The sequence below is a fragment of the Mustelus asterias genome, chromosome 26 (assembly GCF_964213995.1).
Source record: "Mustelus asterias chromosome 26, sMusAst1.hap1.1, whole genome shotgun sequence".
NCBI lineage: Eukaryota > Metazoa > Chordata > Chondrichthyes > Carcharhiniformes > Triakidae > Mustelus > Mustelus asterias.
The window spans coordinates 37,447,292-37,471,892 of NC_135826.1; the positions used below are offsets into that span (position 1 = coordinate 37,447,292).

General features: G+C 42.4%; 1 protein-coding gene across 2 annotated transcripts in view; it reads right to left on the bottom strand.

The window, feature by feature from the left end:
• The window catches only part of timm44 (translocase of inner mitochondrial membrane 44 homolog (yeast)), an 80,206-nt gene that overhangs the window by 49,966 nt on the left and 5,639 nt on the right, over positions 1–24,601 (bottom strand). For both annotated transcript variants that reach the window (XM_078198476.1, XM_078198475.1), the window contains exons 2-4: positions 4,364–4,474; positions 924–1,094; positions 760–840 (exon numbers count right to left, since the gene is read on the bottom strand). In XM_078198476.1, the coding sequence (XP_078054602.1) occupies positions 760–840; positions 924–1,007 (165 nt within the window). In that variant the 5' untranslated portion in view covers positions 1,008–1,094; positions 4,364–4,474. The remainder of the gene's footprint in view (positions 1–759; positions 841–923; positions 1,095–4,363; positions 4,475–24,601) is intronic.

A 24,601-nucleotide genomic window follows, 5' to 3' on the forward strand; every position in this document is an offset into this window, starting at 1 on the left:
CTTATCACGGCCAAGACCGCTCTGCCCTCATCTGACATCCATCCACTTGCACTTTTTAGCGAGAATCAGAATAATGATCTCAGCTTATTTTCCCCAATTTTAACCCAGGGTCGTTGTGGACAATTACACCACCACCATGCTGATCCAACAGGAATCGCCCAGGAGTGGTCAAAAAAAAGTTCATTTTTGTTCTGCTTGTCTTAGCTTTTGATCCACACTCTCTCTCTACATATTTAGTGATTTAAATTTTAACTTACACAATTATTAAGCACCCTTTTTAATATTTAACTTGCTCTGTACTCATTTAAAATAGGGCTGAGACTCACATATCCTTAAAATCACTCCCTAACTATTCTAAGTACAGTGCTCTGAATGCCAAACAGAAGACTGTAATTAGATAACTTCACTGGGAGCAACTGGATCAAATAAATAAGGTGAAAGCTCAGTTGATGGTCATTATCCTACATCATCTGAATAAATAATTCATTAGGCATCACTGGGAGCTGAACATCACTAAAACAAGCACAGAGTTGGCTGTACTGGGAGGGCTGAACACATCAGACTAACACAACTAAGGGGAACTCCATCAGCGAAGTTCTGTGCAGTTCTTAATGGGGATGAGAGAAAACTCGTGCCACATTATCAGCTACAATGAAGATGAAGGAATCCAGTCCTATGAATGTTTCATTTGCAAAGAAGGAATTGAGAAAAATGACTTTCTAATGTAGTGTTTCTGGCAAGCGCATGAGCTGGACTCACCTCTTTAACAGTTTCTGAAAACTCCTCCAACTTCTTCTTAAGAACTTCGGAAGTTTTGACCGTTTCAGATTCGATGGTTTTCTGAAAAATAAATGCACGGTTTAATCTTCATAACGTTACAAATTTGTGGCCTTACATATGGGAAACTTAAATAAAAAACTTACGTATTTTTTCCTTGCTCTCTGCAGAGCCTCTGATTCTTCTAACCTTTTAGCTTCATCTCGAAATTTCTTAATGCTATCCTTCATTTCTTTGTTTTTTGCTAGTTCCTGTTTGATACTGTCTAATAAACCGGAGAGAAAACCTTTCTTTCCTTCTGACGCATAACATCGAACCTATTGAGAAATAAATGAGAACATTTAAAGCAAACTCAGCAACTTTGGCTTTTTTGTTACTCAGCCTTCCCATAGATGGCTCTTCATTTCATTGTCATCTCCTAAAGGCAATTGCTCAACAGTATATTGTAAGGATGGTGATGAAGAATAGGATTAAAGCATAAGGATGTTGCCATTTGTCATGTATTTACGTTGATAATGTCCAATCACCAGCAATAACATAGTACAGGCAAATGATTACTATGACAGAGGAAAACCTTCCATTCAGTGCAGACAGACCACCACAATCAGAGATAGCCTGAGTATTAAACTCAAGTTTAGGCAAGCATCCAGTAAAGATTTATTGGCCTTGGATTAAATACAGCCCAGATTCTCCAGATTCACTAGGACTTAGAAAGATTGCCTAGAATTGGTTTGTATTCTTTCCAATTCAGAATTTTCAGGAGTAATCCAACTGAGAAATGCAAGATTATAAGGAACAGAGGAAGCAAATACAAAGAAGCTATTTCTTCCAGTGGGGAAAATCCAGAACAAAACGCCACAATCTTAAAGTTAGAGCTTGAACTTACATGAGTGAAATTAGGCACCAACATTGTCACACAAAGGGTAGTCAAAATGTGCAATTCTTTCATCCAAATAGCTGTGAATGCTGGATCAATTGAAACTTTTAACACTGAGATTCATATTTTTTATTAGGTAAGGGTGACAAGAACATAGATCAAAAATGGATGAATGGAATTAAGGTACAGATCAACCATGATCAAACTGAACAGGCTCAAGGGGCAGATGGGCTTACTATAAAAATAGAATATTAAAACAGCAAAAAATGAGCAAAAGATTAATAAGAGAAAAATCAGAGCATTAAAGAAAGCCTTTAGAAATATAAAGACAGTTTATAAAGACAGTTAGAGTTTCTAGAGATATTTTAAAAAGAAAAGAGCTAAGAAAATGAGCATTTGTCCTAAAGAAAGTGAGTTTGGGGAACTAATAATGAAAAATAAGGAGATGACAGATGAATTGAACTGGTATTTTGCAGCGGTCCTCACTACAGAGAAATAAGTCCCAGAAACAGCTGAGAGTCAGAAACCGGAAGGAAGGGAGGAACTGAAGAAAATTACAATCAACAGGGAAGTGGTACTTAGCAAATTGTCAGAACTGAGAGTGACAAGTCTCCAGGTCCTGATGGATTTCGTCTTTGGGTCTTCAAAGAAGTTGGTTTTACTTTTCCAAAATTTCCTAATTTTGGGGAAGGTACCATTAGATTATAAATTAGCAATGGTAACTCCTTTATACAGGCCAGTTCGCTTAACATCTGCCATTGGGAAGATGGTTCGGCACAGACAAGAAGGGCCAAAAGGCCTGTTTCTGAGCTGTAATTTTCTATGGTTCTATGTTGTAACAGGGCACTTAGACAAATTCAAGGCAATCGGGGAGAGTCAACATGGTTTTGTGAAAGAGGAAGTATGTTTAATGAATCTCTATTGGAATTCTTTGAAGAAGTAACATGTGCCATGGATAAAGGGGAGCCAGTAGATATGCTTTCAGAGGGCATTTGATAAGGTGCCACATCAAAGGTTATTGTGGAAAATATAAACTCATGATGTAGAGGCATATTGGCATAGATTAAACATTGACTAGGTGACAGAAAACAGAGAGTAGGCATAAATACGTCATTTTCTAGTGGGTAAAATGTAACAAGTGGTGTGCTACAGGGATCAGTGGTAGGGCCTTAACTCTTTCCAATTTATATCAATGATTTAGATGCAGGGACTGAGGATATGGTTACTACTGATGACACAAAGATTGGTAGGAAATTAAGTAGTGAAGAGGGCATAAGGAATACCAATTAATATAGTATGGTTGAATGGGTGAGCAAAGATCTGGAAAATGGAGAATAATGTGGGAAAATGCGAAATTGTCCATTTTGGCAGAAAGAATAAAAAAGCATTTTATTTCATTAGTGAGAGTTTGCAGAGCTGGACGCAGAGAGATCTGGATGTCCTAGTACATGAATCACAAAAGCTAAGTATGCAGGTACAGAATGTAATTAGGAAAGCTAGTAGAATATTATCTATTGCCAAGGGAAGTGAATGTAAGAGTGGAGAGAATAAGCTTCAATTATACAGGGTAATGGTGAGGAACATTCTGAGTACTGTGTAGAGTATTGGTCTCCTTATTTGAGGACTGATCTAAATGCTTTGGAAGTATTTCAGAAAAGGTTTACAAGGCTAATACCTGGAATAGGCAGGTTCTCTAATGCTGGAGATTAGAAGAGTAAGAGATGACTTGATTGAAACATCCTGTAAGGGCTTAACAGGGTGGAAGTGGAAAGATTGTTTTCCTTTGTGGGAGAATCTAGAACTAGAGGTCACTGTTTAAAAATAAGGGGCTGCCTATTTAAGACAGAGATGAGGAGAAATTCTTTTCTCTCAGAGGGTCGTGATTCTTTGGAACTCACTTCCAAAGGCAGAGGTAGACAGATTCTTGATAAGCAAAGAGGTGAAAGATTCATCCGGGGTAGGGAGGAATGTAGGGTTTAGGTTCATATCAGATCAGCCATGATCTTGTTGAATGGTGAAGCCGGCTCGAAGGGCTGAGTGGCCTAATCCTGCTCCTAATTCGTATCTATGCTCGCGTGCCTGTTCCTATGCTCCCACTATATTGGCAGAAAACCATCCGCAATATTGGAGTAAACCATCCAGTTAGTGACAGTTAGTGGTTAGCATAGCTGTCTTACAGCTCCAGGAGCCGGGTTCAATTCCAGCCTTGGGCAACTGTCTGTGTGGCGTTTGCACGTTCTCCCCGCGTCTGCGTGGGTTTCCTCCGAGTGCTCCAGTTTCCTCCCACACTCCAAAGATGTATGGATTAGGTTGATTGGTCATGCTAAATAGCCCCTTACTGTCAGGGGGATTAGCAGGGATTAGGAACTGGGTGGGATTGTTGTCGGTGCAGGCTCAATGGGACGAATGGCCTCCTCCTGCACTGTAGGAATTCTATGACAGCAAGGCATTCAGATCGTAGCAGCAAACCATTACCAGAGTGCAGGAAAAACATCACCAAATTGGGGATTAGCCATTATAAAAGAATAAGAAAACCCGAGAGCCAGTTTCCTTCCCATCTCTATATTCCAGGAGACATTACTGAGGCAACAGAAAGTCCAGTGACTCAGTGAGAAGAGCAACAAATTAACAATCACAAGAGGCATCTCTCAATTTGGGTGACAATGTAAACAAAATGTATGTTTCTCTTGCCAGCACTATTTATGTTACCTGACACTGGCCTATAGACGAACGGTTGCATATCCTATATACATGAATTCTGTTGAGTGCTGGAACTTGAGACCTTGTAGACAAAAGGTGGATACTTCTTGCGAGACATATCTGTGGAGAGATTTATGATAAATATTAATTAGAAAGACCTTGCATTTATTTAGCATCTCATCGTATCTCTCAGCCCACACAAAAGTGCTTCACATAAAATGCATGACTTTGAGCCTATAGTTGGTGCTTTTGTGTATGCAACGTATCACAAACTGCAATCATATCAATGGCAAATTAATCTAGATATCTTTGCTTCGTTGAAGAATAACATACTGGGCACAGAACTCTCCTTCTTGTGTAGTGTCATAGATGAGGCAAGTCAGAAAATAACACAACACACATTTGCAAAGAACCTACCAAGTATGATGTTAAAATGTCTCAAGTGCTTTGCAATTTATTTATTTTTATCCAGGTACAGTGACCCTTGTTCTGTATGTGAATGCCACAATAATTTTGTACCAGAAACACCCCACAAATGTTTGTAGAATTGTCACTTTAGAAAAATTATTAAAATCTTTCACATGTTTCCTGGCTACTTGATTCAACTTCTTCAAATAGCTGCACATTGGTGGCTTTGAGTTTCTTTTTAGAATTAGCCAATAGGATTAGTCTGGACTGTGGCACCAAATCTAATAGGATTGGTCCTGTTAGGTACTATCCACCATGTTGTTGTGAATGCCTCACCAAGTAAATAAAACAACAAGGCCAGGAAAGGTACAGGATGGTCATCGAGTCATATAGTACAGAAGAGGCCCTTCAGCCCATCAGGTTTGCACTGACCAATTTATACTAAATCTACACCAATCCCACTTTCTACATGGTCAATATCCTTGAATGTTATTTCATTTCAACTGTTCATCCATGTACTTTTTAAAGCTTCTGCCTTGACCACCCTCCCAGGCAGTGCATTCCAGGCTCTCATCACCCTCTGGATGAAAAATCTTTTCCTCAGATTCCCTCATCTTAAAATTATGCCCCTAAGAGGAACAGCTGCTTCCTATTCATCCTGTTCGTACCCCTCATGGTCTTATACACCTCAATCCGGTCCCTCGTCAGGTTTCATTAGTAACTGTAATCAGGAATGTCATCGGGTATTATTCCTCATGATCCTGATGCATTATTTCAGGTGGCCAATTACTTCAAACCGAATCAACTTATTTAAATTTGCAGTGCTGAAACAATTTGAAAGGAAAGGACAAATCAATCCTAAAAACTTATTTTTTGCTAGTTTTCTCTGCTCTCGAGGTTGCTTGGGGTGCTGTCCTATGGTGTCAGCTGCCCATTATTCAGACGAACCTGGATTGCAAGTGCTGGCAATGATTTGATTGCCAGGAACATCACAGTTGAATCAATCTAATATTCACATATGCATTTTTCAGTTGAATCTATGCACAGTGATCAACGGCAGGAACTTTAACAATTTCCTCCCCTCGCCTAGGGGTGTTGAGGCCAATTCTTACGCTTCAGGATGGTATCAGTGAACTTGGAACAGCTCAAATAAGCCAAATCATGGATATTCTGTATCAGTATATCACTCCAGAAAGTTTCATAAATATTTCCCCAATAGAAATGCATGGAATAATCAGAAAATCAAGATTGGGATATTATAAATGCCTAGTAACTTTCTCATTGGTTCAGAATACTGAACCACAGCGACTCGTCTTCAATTTTGAACCATCCTAATCAAGCTAGCTGACCTTAGCCAAGGTGGAAGAGAGGATCCTAAAAATGATCTCCATATGCCTTGGATGGAGGGTGATCAGGGGTTGGTGTCAGGTTTCCCACACCTGTAATTAATATTCTAGCTGGAGCTTTGTTCTTTTAATCTAAATTGCAGTATGATATTAAGTAATTAATGGACCAGCAATCAGGTAGCACTGGACCCACAATACTGAATGCACATTTTACTAACTTGAAGTTTAATCCTTGAGGCGGCATGGTGGCACAGTGGTTAGCACTGCTGCCTCACAGCGCCGGGGACCCGGGTTCAATTCCTGGCTTGGGTCACTGTCTGTGTGGAGTTTGCACGTTCGCCCCGTGTCTGCCTGAGTTTCATCCGGGTGCTCCAGTTTCCTCCCACAGTCCGAAAGACGTGCTGGTTAGGTGCATTGGCCGTGCTAAATTCTCCCTCAGTGTACCCGAACAGGGGCCAGAGTGTGACAATTAGGGGATTTTCACAGTAACTTAATTGCAGTGTTAATGTAAACCTACTTGTGACATTAATAAATAAACTTTAAAAACTTTTATTAAAAGCAAGAGAAAAGGAATGTTCAAAATCTGGAGTTAGAAACAGAAAATGCTACAAATACACTATAGGGCAATTGGCGATGCAAGATAGGTTATCATTTTCAGTGGAGCCCTTCCAGAAACACTCAGCTATCTTTCCTTTCAAATACTGATTTTTATCCGATTTATTTTTTGAGTTGATTTCAGTTGAATTCGCATGCTCAGTTTCTGACCTCTTAATTTTGAAATCACATCCGTAAACCCTATTTGGCCTAATTTACTTCAAAGACGTTCCATTGTTTGATCTTTCACCATTTGAAAAATCTAACCATGTAGCTTCTAACCTTTTTGTAAACATATTTTTTTTTATTGTAACAAAGCAATCAAATTCTGCAAAATAACTGCTTCTGTCTCCCAAACTTGTCCAATTCATCAATGTCACTTTGGAAATTTGGTGAGCAAAGCCAAATGCAATTTTCTAAATGCGGTTGACACTAATGGATTAGAAATGCTCAGCAGCACATGTCCAGACTCCACAATCCAGACAGAAAACCTCGACATTTAATCACTTTCTTTCGGATTATGTCAGTGCTCCAAAAGTTTCAATAATTGATTTACTCTCAGAGTCTCACCAAACTCATCAATGTACTGAGCAAAATAATATAGCACATTGAGACACCGTATTTCGTAATTAAAAAAAACATTTAAACCATTCAGTTTTCATCCTGCTCTGTGAAACCACATCAGTTGTCATTGAATTCATTGACCATGACATGCTATAGTTAACGTTTCAGGTGATGTAATACATTTTCGTAGTGACCAGATACTCCACCATAGGTTGGGTTGAATCAAAGTTTTTTAAAGTTTATTTATTAGTGTCACAAGTAGGCTTACATTAACACTGCAATGAAGTTACTGTGAAAATCCCCTAGTCCCCACACTCCGGCCCCTGTTCGGGTACACTGAGGGAGAATTTAGTATGGTCAATGCATTTAACCAGCACGTCTTTTGAACTGTGGGAGGAAACCACAGCACCCAGAGGAAACCCACGCAGACACAGGGAGAACGTGCAGACTCCACACAGACAGTGACCCAAGCCAGGAATCAAACTCGGGTCTTGGCACTGTGAGGCAGCAGTGCTAACCACTGTGCCACCCTTCAACATCATACTACTGGAAACGAGCTTATTCATAATGGTCAGTAAGAGCAAAGTCACGCTATAGTTATAGGCTGGCCTTAGCATCAGAAGTCAAGGAAAGAGACATCAATTTTCTGCTCTGATTCATAAAGTACTTATTTGAGCAGCAAAAGAGGGCAAGATCAAGTTTGGATCTAGGGGTGGTATGGAGGTACAGTGCTCTGATTTCCTCACACAGTCCAAAGATGTGTGGGTTTGATTGATTGGCCATGCTAAATTGCCCCTTAGTGTTAGGGGTAACAAGGTAAATATGTGGGGTTACGGGAATAGGGCTTGGGTGGGATTGTTGTCGGTGCAGGTTCGATGGGCCAAATAGCCTCCTTTTGCACTGCAGGGATTCTACGATTCTAATGCTTTCACTATCAAACTGAAATATCTGTCAATACTCATCATCTGGGTTCAAGTGCAGCCAACTGGGCTGGAACCAACTGTGGAACCATATTGCAAGATCCCTCATTACCTTCAGTAGAGGAGCAGAGTGAAATATCTGTGCTCATCTAATTCTGGACCCTTGAACACCCCAATTTTAATCACTCCAATGTTGGTGGGTGTGTCTTCAGCTACCTAGGCCCGAAGACCTGGAATTCCATCTCTACTCCGCTCCCCAGTCAACTTTGCTTTCCTCTTTTAAGACACTTTTTAAACCCTAATTCTTTGGCCAAGCCTTTGGTCATCTGACTGGATATCCCCTTATGTGGCTCGGTGTCAAATTTTGTTTAATAATGCTCCTGTGAAGCGCTCTGGGATGTTTTATTACATTCAAAGTGGTGTTGGTACTGGACTTATTTAGCAAGAAAGTAAATCTCCCATGGTGTTGCTTGCCAGATCGAACAATAATATCATTTTCCCGCAATTGAAGCGTCACACCATGTTATGTGCCTGAATTGTTCTGCGCTCAGGCAGAGCTATATTCAACATAGCTGGGCCCTTATAAGAGAAGACCTGCCATTTGGAAATCATCTGGAAGTTATTTCTTGATTGTAAAGGATATTTGCAGATTGGCTGGTGGGTGCTGGTAAATTGTTGTCCCAGATCAGAGGAAACCAGCGTGAAAATTAACAACCTATCCTGGTTATTCCACTTTGAAATGGATGTCACGATGTAACGGTCAAAACGTTTGCATATATAGAATTTGGGCACAAACGTACCAGCTCGCCACACCTGGTTTCTCAACTCTTGTGATCTTGCCAGCACCGCTTTGCCAGCGAAATCAGTCTCAAGCCCAGGAAGGGCGCAAAGCTGATTTCAATATTAATGACATGTTTTACATGTCATTAACGAGCCCAGAACGGTATCGCCCGGGCTCATTTATCTTAGTCCCCTTGCCGGTCGAGGTCCTCACTGGCGAGGATCACAGATGGGCCCCACCAGCAGGGACCAGACATGATGGCCTTGCCAGTGGACCAGAGGACATGGAACCCCAGGTAGTCAGGGGTAGGGTAGTGCTCATGGGCCTGACAAGGGGATGTCCATGGGAGGAGGGCTGGGAGATTGGGGCACCTGTGCAATGGCACCCCTAGAGCTCAGCAGCCAGATGCACAGGTGAGCTGAGGCTGCAAGAACTCCCCACACCCCCACACCATTCTTTCGCCCGTTAAAATTTTGAATTTTTTCCACAAAATTCCACCCTTAGTCTCTGATGGCATTCCTGAGAGGAAAGTGATTGTTGTTTTATTTCCTGAACACATGACCAAGAGCAAGGGTCAGTAACCTTTTCGACCTGAAGACCCAATTGTCTAAAATAACTACTGAGAGCTGCAAGGTGAAAATTCAACATTTCTAAACCAAATACTAGGCTAATCAACTCGTGCCTCTGGTAAAATATATGATCTTTTAATATGTATATATATTAGATAAAATGCACACATTGAATCTCTGTACCAAAACAAAATAATCAAAGTTAACTTTGAATTATTGTGATTTTGGTGGTTTTTTAAAAATAATTTTGTCAGTAAAGTTATTTTTAAGATATAATTCTACTCCTCTTAAATTAAAGAAAGTTTGTTTTTTGACTATTGATTTCCAGGTTAAACATGGCTTCTAACTACAAGGAGAGGTTGAATAAACTAGGATTATTTTCACTGGAAAGACTGAGGCTGAGAGGAGATCTAATAGAGGTCTACAAAATTATGAAAGGCATAGATAGGGTGAGTAGTCAGAGGCTTTTTCCTAGGGTATACATGTCAATTACAGGAGGGGCACAGGTTCAAAGTGAGGGGGGCAAGTTTAAGGAAGATGTGCAGGGGAAATTTTTCACGCAAAGTGGTGGGTGCCAGAGGAGGTGGTGGAAGCAAGCACATTAGCAACATTTAAGAGGCATCTGGATGGGTACATGAAGAGAGGGAATAGAGGGATACAGACCAAGTAATGGCAGAAGATTTTTTTTTTAGTTTAGTTAGTTCATCATAATCGGCACGGGCTTGGAGGGCTGAAAGACCTGTTCCTGTGTTGTACTTTCTTTGTTCTAATAGCATATTGAGAATTTATCATCACAGCTACAATAGGAATAATAATGGTCACAACCATAAAACCTGTTCCTTGAACCAAAGGCATTATGTGTAACCATGGTGTGGTTATGAGCAGGTTTATTTAGAGCATAATGGTGTTTTTCGTTAAAATAATCATTTGAAACCCCACAATGCAGCATAACGATTAGCCTTTTATCCCAAAACAAGAAACTGTTCTTATTGTTTACAGTTTAATTTTCTAGGCTTTTCTCATGTCAACGCGATCAAGCAGAAAAGGTTGGGAGCTGCAAATGAGATGTTTGTGAACCACATGTGGCTCTGGAGACACAGGTCCCTGATCTACAATGACACTCCAGTGCATTAATCTGTGCCTGCTGCGTTCTCAGATAGTCACCAAAAAAAAATCATGATGTTATTTACTTTTTGCAGTAACAAAGACTGAGATTTTATCAGGCATAAAAATGACAATGTTTCATGGACTACAAACACAGCTCTAGTCCAGCATGTCCTCAGCACAGAAAATATTTGCAGGAAAGCAGATTCAAACCACTAGCTCTAGAAATGAAGTACAATGGCAGCCACAGGTCCCAAAGTGTAAGTTTTGTGGAGGTAGATATTACCACGGTAAGATCAGTATATTTCAGGTACTTCAATGATTTCTTTGAAAATTAGAATTTTCTGATATTTATTTGACATTAACTAGGATACAAAACACATATTCCTATAAGCTTAAAATATTATAACACAGAATTCATGAATAAATCATAGAATCCCACAGTGCAGAAGGAGGCCGTTCAGTCTATCAAATCTGCACCGACCACAATCCCACCCAGGCCCTATCCTCATAACCTCATGCATTTACCCTAGCTAGTCCCCCTGACACAAAAGGGGCAATATAGCATGGCCAAGCCACCTAACCCTATCTTCGGACTGTGGGAGGAAACCGGAGCACCCGGAGGAAACCCACGCAGACACGGGGAAAACGTGCAAACTCCACACAGTGACCCAAGCCAGGAATCAAACCTGGGTCCTTGGTGCTGTGAGGCAGCAGTGCTAATGATTCTTAATGACTAATTTTACATTAACTATACAGGACTAAGGAAAATCACAAGGTACATAGAAAATGTACTGCAAATCACAGCTTACAAGACTATCCCATCTTTTCAGTGCCAAAAATCATGCTTTTGCATATACTTGTCATACAAGTCGACCCCCCTTCCAGCTATGAAATGCTACACTCGCATAGTAATCAGCTTAAGTTTTTCATCCCAGAAATACACACCATACTTACCTAATGCTGGGATCAAGCAGACAATAAGGGCTGTGCTGCGAGGATGATGTGCAGGAGTTTAAGGTATGCACAGCAGACTGTACATGGCATGGCAACTGACAAACAGAAATGGCTCCTCAAGGTAAGGGAATGACGTACAAAGATGTTTTCAAGCTAAAATTCATAACATTTACTAACTCGTCGAATAGCTGCGCTGCAGCAAGGGAGTTTGGAGTTGGTGAAAAACTGGTGCAAGAATGGAAGGAGAAATCAATACTCCCTGAAGAAGATAGAAACATAGAAACTAGAGGTAGGAGTGGGCCATTCGTCCCTTCCAGATGCCCAAGATCAAATGCACTATCAGAATAGGGACCAGATACTGGCCTGATCGTGAAAAGCGTGCATCATTGGAATGGTTATATCATCATCATCAGAGATACAATTTTTATATACGCACTTAAATGGAGCAAATCAAACCCAGTCCAGCAAAGAGTTCAGACCAACAGCTTGTTGGGTAAATCAATAGGTGTAGCCACTTTATGGAACAAAGCAATCTAGTGTTGCAGCAGCAGACCAAGATTGCTCAGATTACCAAAATACCTTGATGTAAAAATGACCAGTTTTCTCCAAATCACCATCGGACAGTGGCCGAAACACGAGAATCCATTAAGTCATGTCAGCAACATGGATGAAACACCCACAAGTTTCTATATGCTCTGCAGCCAAACTCTGAAGTTGAAAGGTTAAAAAACCATTCCAATGAAAACAACAGGACATGAGAAGACAAGATTCGCACTGGGACCAGCATGCTTTTTTGACAATGAACTTGAAACCTATGGTAATTTGCAAATGTAAAACCATGCCGAACACCAAGTTCCCTACAGCAGTTTTGTGCATGTATACAACAATGGTTGGATGGATGAGGATAGAGTGAAATTTTTGATCTATAATGTATGGAACTGGGAACCCTGTGGCCTATGAAAAGAATGCAGCTTATTAATGTGAGACATGTTCTGATCACATATAACTGGTGAGATTAAGAAGTGCCTGTAAAGAAATAACATCCATATTGCACTTTTGTCAGGAGTCTAACGCCCATAGTTCAATCTTTGTGTGCCTCAACAAGCCATTCAATGATTAGAAACATAGAAAATAGGAGCAGAAGTAGGTCATTCGGCCCTATGAGCCTGCGCCGCCATTCAAAATGATCATTGCTGATCCTCTATCTCGATGCAATGCTCCCACGCTCTCACCATATCCTTCAACACCATTAGTGTCTAGAAATCTATTTCCTTCTTAAATAAATTCAGTGACTTGGCCTCCACAGCCTTGAATAAACATAAAAATGGGGTTATATAAAAGGAAATCAAACTGCAAATGCTGAAATCCAAAGGACTTCAGACATCAGCCATTAAAAAAGATGCTGACAGTATACCGACTCATTAAGTTAGAATACCCTTTATTTTCTCTTGCTAGATATTGACTGAGCTGTTTTGTATTTCCATAATTTGCTGTTTTTATTTAAGTGTAGGATTTATGGGTTTTGCTTGGACTAGAGGCACGGTGGCACAGTGGTTAGCACTGCTGCTTCACAGCTCCAGGGACCTGGGTTCGATTCCCGGCTCGGGTGACTTGTCTGTGTGTGGAGTTTGCACATTGTCTGCGTGGGTTTCCTCCGGGTGCTCCGGTTTCCTCCCACAGTCCGAAAGATGTGCGGGTTAGGTTGATTGGCCATGTTAAAATTGCCCCTTAGTGTCCTGAGATGCGTAGGTTAGAGGGATTAGCGGGCAAATACGTGTAGGGATATGGGGGTAAGGCCTGGGTGGGATTGTGGTCGGTGCAGACTTGATGGGCCGAATGACCTGTTTCTGCACTGTAGGGTTTGTATGATTTCTAGAGGATTGGAAGATATGTACCCCAGGGGTTAATGCTAAATTCACCTTTCTTTTCAAAATATATTATGATTTGAGCTGGGGCACAGAGAGCACGATATTGAAATTTGCTGACGGCACATAGTAAGGCAGATGGTAAAATGCTTCAGAAGGATGTAGGTGAGCAGAATGGGCTGGCAGATGAAAGGTTGTATTTTAACATGATGGAAGTTTTGGGAGAAAAGGCAAGGAATGGGAGTATACACATATATAAGAGAGATGGTAAAGCCATGAGTTTGAACAAAGATCTGGGACGTCAAGATAATTTTCTGAAAGTACCAGGAGGTAAAGCCATACAAAAGGTGTTTTGGTCTTTTAAATAAGATGTATAGCACAAAAGTAAAGCAATTATTAACTTGTACAAAACATTCGTTTGGCCAAAGTAAGAATACACTGTGCAGTTTTTTTTGTGGTTGGCTATAAGGGCGGCACGGTGGCACAGTGGTTAGCACTGCTGCCTCACAAAGCCAGCAAACCGGGTTCAATTCCAGCCTCAGGTATCTGTCCGTGTGGAGTCTGCACATTCTCCCCGTGTCTGCGTGGGTTTCCTCTGGGTGCTCCGGTTTCCTCCCACAGTCCAAAGACGTGCGGGTTAGGTTGATTGGCCATGATAAATTGACTCATAAAACATAGGAGCAGAATTAGGCCACTTGGCCCATTGAATCTGCTCCGCCATTCAATCATGGCTGATATTTTTCTCATCCCCATTCTACTGCCTTTTCCCCATAACCCCTGATCCCCTTATTAATCAAGAACCTATATATCTCTGTCTTAAAGACACTCAATGACCTGGCCTCCACAGCCTTCTGCGGTAAAAAGTTCCACAGATTCACCACTCTCTGGCTGAAGAAATTCCTTCTCATCTCTGTTTTAAAGGATCATCCCTTTAGCCTGAGTTTGTGCCCTCTGGTTCTGGTTTTTCCTAATAGTGGAAACATCCTCTCCACGTCTACTCTATCCAGGCCTTGCAGTGTCCTGTAAGTTTCAATAAGATCCCTCTTCACCCTTCTGAATTCCCACGAGAATAGACCCAGAGTCCTCAACTGTTCCTCATATGTCAAGCTCTTCATTCCAGGGATCATTCGTGTGAATCTCCTCTGGACCCTTTCCAAGGCCAGTACATCCTTTCTTAGATACGGGGCCCAAAACTGCTCACAATACTCCAAATGGAGTATTGACCAGAGCCTTATACAGCCTCAGAAGTACATCCCTGCTCTTGTATTCCAGCCCTCTTGACACCCCCACTAGTCAACGACTGCCATCCTGAAAAAGGCCCCTTTATCCCCACTCTCTGCCTTATGCCAGTCAGCGAATCCTCTATCCATGCCAGGATCTTACCCTTAACACAATGGGCTCTTAACTTATTTAAGTCTCTTATGCCGCACCTTGTCAAAGGCCTTCTGGAAATCTAAATAAATCATGTCCACTGGTTCTCCTTTATCTAACTTCCTTGTTACCTCCTCAAAGAACTCTAACAGATTTGTCAGACATGACCTCCCTTTGACAAAGCCGTGCTAATTCAGTCCTTCTTTATCATGCACTTCCAAGTACTCCGCGATCTCATCTTTAACAATGGACTCTAAAATCTTGCCAATAACCGAAGTCAGACTAACCGGCCTATAATTTCCCATCTGCTGCCTCCCTCCCTTCTTAAACAGCGGTGTTACATTAGCTACTTTCCAGTCCTCTGGTACCCTCCCTGCCTCCAGTGATCCCTGAAAGATCACCAATGCCACCACAGTTTTTTTAACTATCTCTTTTAGAACCCTGGGGTATAGTCCATCCGGTCCAGGTGATTTATCTACCTTCAGACCTTTCAGTTTCCCCAGAACCTTCTCCTTAGTGATGGCCGCTACATTCACCTGTGCCCCCTGATTCTCCTGGAGCTCTGGCATCCCACTGGTGTCTTCCACCGTGAAGACTGATACAAAGTAACTATTCAGTTCCTCTGCCATTGTTTTGTTTCCTATTATTACTTCTCCAGCCTCATTTTCCAGTGGTCCAATGTCTATTTTTGCCTCTCTCTTACCTTTTATATATTTAAAAAGCTCTTCCCATCTTCTTTTGTATTACTAGCTAGCTTACACTCACATTTCATCTTCTCCCACCTTATTATGTTTTTGGTTGTCCTCTGCTCACTTTTAAAGGCTTCCCAATCCTCTGGCTTCCCACTAATCCTCACCATTTTGTATGCTTTTTCTTTTGCTTTTATGCTGTCCTTGACTTCCCTCGTCAGTCATGGATGCTTCATCCTCCCCTTAGCATGTTTCCTCTTCCTTGGGATGAATTTCTGTTGTGCCTCCCGAATAACCCCCAAAAACCCCTGCCATTGCTGTTGCACTGTCCTCCCTGCGAGGCTCCCTTTCCAATCAACTCTGGCCAGCTCCTCCCTCACGTCTTTGTAGTTACCTTTATTTAATTGTAATACCATTGCAACTGATTCCAGCTTCTCCCTTTCAAACTGCAGGGTAAATTCTATCATATTGTAGTCAATGCTCCCTAAGGGCTCCTTCACCTTAAGTTTCCTAATCAAGTCTGCCTCATTACACATCACCAAATCCAGAATTGCCCATTCCCTAATAAGCTCTGTCACAAGCTGCTCCAAAAAAAATCTTAGATATTCCACAAATTCCTTTTCTTGAGATCCACTACCTACCTGATTTTCCCATTTCACCTGCATATTGAATTCCCCCATGATTATTGTAATATTGCCTTTTTTATATGCCTTTTCTATCTCCTGATTTATTTTCTGCTCCACATCCTGACGACTGCTAAGGGGGCCTGTACATAACTCCCATCAAGGTCTTTTTACCGTTGCGATTCCTCAACTCTACCCACAGAGATTCTATGCCTTCTGATCCTATATCGCTTCTTGCTATCGATTTAACTTCATTCCTCACTAACAATGCAACCCCGCCCCCGTTGCCCGTCCTTTCAATAGGACACATATCCTTGGATATTTAGATCCCAGCCCTGATCCCCTTGCAGCTACGTCTGTGTGATGCCCAAAACATCATACCAGCCAATTTCAATGTGCGCAACAAGCTCATTTACCTTGTTCTGTATACTGCACGCATTTAGGTACAACACCCTCAGTCCTGCATTAACCATCTCCCTTCTCATACTTGTCACCTTTTTTGGCTCACCTGAGGTTAGATTCTTGCCACCTTCTATACTCTCCGTTCCAATACGTGGTCTGGAAGCTTTACTAACCTCTCCTGAGCCCTCGGCTCCTTTAACTAGTTGAAAGTCCTCAGCATTAACTTGCACTTCTACCCTCTCCTTTAACTTTGGTTTCCTAATTCGCCATACAATACCCTTCCTCCCACTATTTAGTTTAAAGCCCTATCTACAGCCCTAGTTATACAATTCGCCAGGATGCTGGTCCCAGCATGATTTAGATGAAGACCATCCCATTGGAACAGGTCCCCTCTTCCCCAATACTGGTGCCAATGTCCTATGAATTCAAACCCATTCCTCCCACACCAATCTTTGAGCCACGCATTTACCTCCTTAATCATATTTACCCTATGCCAATTAGCTCATGGCTCAGATAGTAATCCAGAAATTACTCCCTTTTTGGTTCTGCTTTGTAATTTAGCTCCTAGCTGTTCATACTCCCTTAGCAGAACCTCTGTTCCTGTTCTACCTATGTTATTGGTACCTACATGGACCACGACAACTGGATCTTTACCCTCCCACTCCAAGTTCCTCTGCAGTCCAGATGAGATATCCTGAACCCGAGCACCAGACAGGCAACACAATCTTCGGGATTCTCGATCCTGGTCACAGAGAACATTGTCAATGCCCCTAACTGTACTATCCCCAATTACCACTACATTTCTTTTTTATCCCCCCGCTTGAACGGCTCCCTGTACCATGGTGCCGTGGTCAGTTTGCTCATCCTCCCTGCAGTACCCGTACCCGTCCACACAGGGATCAAGAATCTTGAACCTGTTGGACAAGTTCAGGGGCTGAGGCTCCTGCAACCCTACCGCCTGGATCCCTCTACTGCCTCACTCACAGCCACATAAGTCACAGTAGACTGAGCAGCACTTACTGGCCTCTGTTTTTAGTGTCAGAGAGATTAGCAGGGTAAACACGTGGGATTACGGGGATAGGCTTGGGTGTAATTGTAGTTAGTGCCGGCTCAATGGGCTGAATGGCCTCTTTCTGCACTGTAAGGGTTCTACGATTGGACATTAAGACCATAGCAAGCATACTGTGTCCATTCACTTTGGCAATGTGAATTATGAAAAACTAAAGTTTATTTATTAGTCACAAGTAGGCTTTTCAACTACTGTGAAAATCCCCTAGTCGCCACACTCCAGCACCTGTTTGGGTACACTGAGGGAGAATTTAATATGGCCAATGCACTAACCAACTTTTGGAGGATTTTTAAGGAGATTTTTCTCAGTACTCAGCAAAAATATATTCCAGTGAAAAAGGAGGAATGTAAGAAAAGGGATAACCAAAATAAAGGAGAGTATCAAACAAAAAACCAATGCATACAAGAGTGGCCAAAATTAGTGGGGAGCTGGAAGATTGGGAAGGCTTTAAAAAACAACAAAGAACTACTAAGAATGCAATAAAGAAAGGAAAGATAGATTATGAAAGTACACTAGCACAAAATATAAAAACTGATAGTAAAAGTTTTTACAAATATATAAAATGGAAAAGAGTGGCTAAAGTAAATGTTGGTCCCTTAGAAGATGAGAAAGTGGATTTAATAATAGGAAACGAGGAAATGGCCGAGGCCTTAAACAAGTTTTTTGTGTCGGTCTTCACAGTAGGGGACACAAATAGCTTACCAATAATTGACGGTCATGGGACTGTAGGGGGTGAGGACATTAAAACGATTACTATTACTAAAGAGGTAGTGCTGTGTAGGCTAATGGGACTAAAGGTAGACAAGTCCCCTGGTCCGGATGGATTGCATCCCAGGGCACTAAAAGAAACGGCAGAAGTAATAGCAAATGCATTAGTTGCAATTTATCAAAATTCACTGGACTCTGGGGAGGTGCCAGCTGATTGGAAAACAGCTAATGTAACGCCACTGTTTTAAAAAGGAGGTAGACAAAAGGTAGGTAACTACAGGCCGGTTAGCTTAACATTCGTAGTTGGGAAAATGCTGGAATCTATCATAAAGGAAGAAATAGCAGGACACCTGGAAAAGAATGGTTCAATCAAGCAGACGCAGCATGGATTCAGGAAGGGAAAGTCATGTTTGACTAATTTACTGGAATTTTTTGAGGATATAATGACTGTGGTTGACAGAGGGGAACCGGTGGATGTGGTGTATTTAGATTTGCAGAAGGCATTTGATAAGGTGCCTAACAAAAGGTTGCTGCATAAGATAAAGGTACAGGGAGTTAGAGGTAAAGTGTTAGCGTTGATTGAGGATTGGCTATCTAACAGAAAGCAGAGAGTCGGAATAAATGGATGCTTTTCCGGTTGGCAATCAGTGACTAGTGGCATGCCGCAAGGATTGGTGCTGGGGCCTCAACTATTTACCATATACATAGACGATCTGGAGGAGGGGATCGAGTGTAGGGTAACAAAGTTTGCGGATGACACAAAGATGAGTGGGAAAGCAAATTGCGTGGAGGACACAGAGAGTCTGCAGAGAGATTTGGATAGGCTAGGACAGGTTTAGGGTGCTGGGGAGTAGGTACAGAGGAGATGTTAGGGGTAGGTTTTTCACTCAGAGGGTGGTGGGTGTGTGGAATCGGCTGCCGGTAGTGGTGGTGGAGGCGGATTCGATAGGATCTTTTAAGAGACTTTTGGATAAGTTCTTGGAAGTGAGTAAGATAGAGGGTTAGGGATAGGATTTACGACCATTTAGAAAGATGCGGATTAATCCGGGATAGTCAGCACGGATTCGTGAAGGGCAAGTCGTGCCTCACAAATTTGATTGAATTTTTTGAGGAGGTAACTAAGTGTGTTGATGAAGGTAGGGCAGTTGATGTCATATACATGGATTTTAGTAAGGCGTTTGATGAGGTCCCCCATGGTCGGCTTATGATGAAAGTGAGGAGGTGTGGGATAGAGGGAAAGTTGGCCGATTGGATAGGTAACTGGCTGTCTGATCGAAGACAGAGGGTGGTGGTGGATGGAAAATTTTCGGATTGGAGGCAGGTTGCTAGCGGAGTGCCGCAGGGATCAGTGCTTGGTCCTCTGCTCTTTGTGATTTTTATTAATGACTTAGAGGAGGGGGCTGAAGGGTGGATCAGTAAATTTGCTGATGACACCAAGATTGGTGGAGTAGTGGATGAGGTGGAGGGCTGTTGTAGGCTGCAAAGAGACATAGATAGGATGCAAAGCTGGGCTGAAAAATGGCAAATGGAGTTTAACCCTGATAAATGTGAGGTGATTCATTTTGGTAGGACTAATTTAAATGTGGATTACAGGGTCAAAGGTAGGGTTCTGAAGACTGTGGAGGATCAGAGAGATCTTGGGGTCCATATCCACAGATCTCTAAAGGTTGCCACTCAAGTGGATAGAGCTGTGAAGAAGGCCTATAGTGTGTTAGCTTTTATTAACAGGGGGTTGGAGTTTAAGAGCCGTGGGGTTATGCTGCAACTGTACAGGACCTTGGTGAGACCACATTTGGAATATTGTGTGCAGTTCTGGTCACCTCACTATAAGAAGGATGTGGAAGCACTGGAAAGAGTGCAGAGAAGATTTACCAGGATGCTGCCTGGTTTGGAGGGTAGGTCTTATGAGGAAAGGTTGAGGGAGCTAGGGCTGTTCTCTCTGGAGCGGAGGAGGCTGAGGGGAGACTTAATAGAGGTTTATAAAATGATGAAGGGGATAGATAGAGTGAACGTTCAAAGACTATTTCCTCGGGTGGATGGAGCTATTACAAGGGGGCATAACTATAGGGTTCGTGGTGGGAGATATAGGAAGGATATCAGAGGTAGGTTCTTTACGCAGAGAGTGGTTGGGGTGTGGAATGGACTGCCTGCAGTGATAGTGGAGTCAGACACTTTAGGAACATTTAAGCGGTTATTGGATAGGCACATGGAGCAGACCAGGATGATAGGGAGTGGGATAGCTTGATCTTGGTTTCAGATAAAGCTCGGCACAACATCGTTGGCCGAAGGGCCTGTACTGTGCTGTACTGTTCTATGTTATAGGTAAGCCTAGTAGGTAGGGGCATGTTCGGTGCAACCTGTGGGCCAAAGGGCCTGCTTATGCTGTAGCTTTTCTATGTTCTATGTGAGTGGGCAAGGATCTGGCAGATGGAGTATAACGTTGGTAAGTGTGAGGTTATCCACTTTGGAAGGAATAATAGTAAAATGGACTATTATTTAAACAGTGAAAAATTACAACATGCTACTGTGCAGAGGGACCTGGGGGTCCTTGTGCATGAATCACAAAAACTCAGTTTGCAGGTGGTCAAGAAGGCAAATGGAATGTTGGCCTTTATCGCGAGAGGGATGGAGTATAAAAGCAGGGAGATCATGCTGCAACTGTACAGGGTACTGGTGAGGCCGCACCTAGAGTACGGTGTACAATTTTGGTCCCCTTATTTAAGAAAGGATATATTAGCTACAGAGAAGGTTCACCAGGTTGATTCCGGAGATGAGGGGGTTAGCTTATGAGGAGAGATTGAGTAGACTGGGCCTGTACTCGTTGGAGTTTAGAAGGTAGAGGGGAGATCTTATAGAGACATATAAGATAATGAAGGGGCTAGACAGGGTAGAAGCAGCGAGGTTATTTCCACTTACAATAGAAACAAGAACTAGGGGGCATAGCCTCAAAATACGGGGGAGTCAATTTAGAACAGAGTTGAGGAGGAACTTCTTCTCCCAGACGGTAGTGAATCTTTGGAATTCTCTGCCCAAATGAAGTAGTAGAGGCTACCTCGTTAAATGTGTTTAATTCACAGATAGATAGATTTTTAACCATTAAGGGAATTAAGGGTTATGGGGAGCGGGCGGGTTAGTGGAACCGAACCCACTATCAGATCAGCCATGATCTTATTGAATGGCAGAGCAGGCTTTAGGGGCTAGATGGCCTACTCCTGCTCCTATTTCTTATGTTCTTATGAATGCGGAAGGAAACCAGAGCACGCAGAGGAAACCCACGTAGACACAGGAAGAACGTGCAGACTCCGCACAGACAGTGACCCAAACTGGGAATCGGGCCCAAGTCCCTGGTGCTGTGAGGCAGCAGTGCTAACCACTGTGCTACCGTGCCACCTACAGTTTATGAAAACAGATTTGAGATCTTGGGCCATTCCCACAATAGCACAGAATTCAAGGAAAAATGTAATTGAAGTTTTTCAAATGATGATAGTTTTGAGAGGATAAATAACAAAAATCTATTTTCCCTGAATGGAGTTCGCAACATGAGATCAATTTCAAATTATTATTAAAGGAACAAGGAGTAAGATTAGGAGAGTTTTTCTTTTACGAAGAGAGTTGTTGGAGCCTAGATTGCTTTGCCGCAAGTAGTGACATCTTTTAAAGAAAAAGTGAACATTTAGTGCTAGGGGCGTGGATGGGATAGAGTTTGTAAGGAGCATCCAGGAGGGCTTCCTGAAACAGTATGTAGATAGTCCAACTAGGGAAGGGGCCATACTGGACCTGGCATTAGGGAATGAGCCCGGCCAGGTGGTCGATGTTTCAGTAGGGGAGCAGTTCGGGAACAGTGATCACAATTCCGTAAGCTTTAAGGTACTGATGGATAAAGATAAGTGTAGTCCTCAAGTTAAGGTGCTAAATTGGGGGAAGGCTAATTACAACAATATTAGGCAGGAACTGAAGAATGTAGATTGGGGGCAGATGTTTGCACGAAAATCAACATCTGGCATGTGAGAGGCTTTCAAGTGTAAGTTGATAGGGATTCAGGACCGGCACATTCCTGTAAGATGAAGGATAAATATGGCAAGTTTTGGGAACCTTGGATAACGAGAGATATTGTGAGCCTAGTCAAAGAGAAAAATAAAGCATTTGTCAAAGCGAGGAGACTGGGAATACACGAAGCAAATGTGGAATACAAGGAAAGTAGAAAGAAACTTAAGCAAGGAGTAAGAAGGGCTAAAAGGGGTCATGAAAAAGCATTGGCCAGCAGGATTGAGGAAAATTCCAAGGCTTTTTATACATATATAAAGAGCAAGGGGATAGCCAGGGAGAGGGTTGGCTCACTCAAGGACAAGGGAGGGAATCTATGCGTGAAGCCAGAGGAAATGGGTGAGGTATTAAATGGATACTTTGTGTCAGTATTCACCAAAGCGAAGAACATGGTGGATGATGAGTCTGGGAAAGGATGTGTAGATAGTTTGAGTCATGTTGAGATCAAAAAGGAGGCGGTATTGGGGTTCTTGAGAAACATTAAGGTAGACAAGTCCCCAGGGCCTGATGGGATATACCCCAGAATACTGAGAGGCAAGGGAGGAAATTGCTGGGGCCTTGAGAGAAATCTTTGTATCCTCACTGGCTACAGGGGAGGTCCCAGAGGATTGGAGAATAGCCAATGTTGTTCCTCTGTTTAAGAAGGGGAGCAAGAATAATCCATGTAATTACAGGCTGGTGAGCCTTACATCCGTGGTAGGGAAATTATTGGACAGGACTCTTCGAGACAGGATTTATTCCCACTTGGAAATAAGTGGACGTATTCGTGAGAGGCAACATGGTTTTGTGAAAGGAAGGTCGTGTCTCATCCTGGTAAATCAAGAAGGCATACAGCATGCTTGCCTTCATCGGCTGGGGTATTGAGTTTAAAAATTGGCAAGTTATGTTGGAGCATTATAGAACCTTAGTTAGGCCGCACTTGGAATATAGCGTTCAATTCTGGTCGCCAGACTACCAGAAGGATGTGGAGGCTTTGGAGAGGGTACAGAGAAGATTTACCAGGATGTTGCACGACCTTTGTGTCGATCTTTGTGTCGTCTGCAAACTTACTAATCAATCCAGTTACATTTTCCTCCAGATCATTTATATATATATTACAAACAGCAACGGTCCCAGCACTGATCCCTGAGGAACACCACTTGTCACAGCCCTCCATTCAGAAACGCATCCTTCCATTGCTACCCTCTGTCTTCTTTGACCGAGCCAGTTTTGTATCCACCTTGCCAGCTCACCTCTGATCCCATCAGAACTTGATCGAGTTTTTTGAGGAAGTGACGAAGATGATTGATGAGGGTAGGGCAGTGGATGTTGTCTACATGGACTTCAGTCAGGCCTTTGACAAGGTCCCTCATGGCAGACTGGTGCAGAAGGTGAAGTCGCATGGGATCAGAGGTGAGCTGGCAAGGTGGATACAAAACTGGCTCGGTCAAAGAAGACAGAAGGTAGCAGTGGAAGGGTGCGTTTCTGAATGGAGGGCTGTGACAAGTGGTGTTCCTCAGGGATCAGTGCTGAGACCGTTGCTGTTTGTAATATATATATAAATGATCTGGAGGAAAATGTAACTGGATTGATTAGTAAGTTTGCAGACGACACAAAGGTTGGTGGATTTGCAGATAGCAATGAGGACCATCAGAGGATACAGCAGGATATAGATCAGTTGGAGACTTGGGCGGAGAGATGGCAGATGGAGTTTAATCTGGACAAATGTGAGGTAATGCATTTTGGAAGTTCTAATACAGATAGGAAATATACAGTAAATGGCAGAACCCTTAAGAGTATTGATAGGCAAAGGGATCTGAGTGTACAGGAACACAGGTCACTGAAAGTGGCAACGCAGGTGGAGAAGGTAATCAAGAAGGCATACGGCATGCTCACCTTCATCGGCTGGGGTATTGAGTTTAAAAATTGGCAAGTTATGTTGGAGCATTATAGAACCTTAGTTAGGCCGCACTTGGAATATAGCGTTCAATTCTGGTCGCCAGACTACCAGAAGGATGTGGAGGCTTTGGAGAGGGTACAGAGAAGATTTACCAGGATGTTGCCTGGTATGGAGGATATTAGCTATAAGGAGAGGTTGGAGAAACTGGGTTTGTTTTCACTGGAGCGACGGAGGTTGAGAGGAGACCTGATAGAAGTCTACAAGATTATGAGAGGCATGGACAGAGTGGATAGTCAGAAGCTTTTTCCCAGGGTGGAAGAGTCAATTACTAAGGGGCACAGGTTTAAGGTGCGA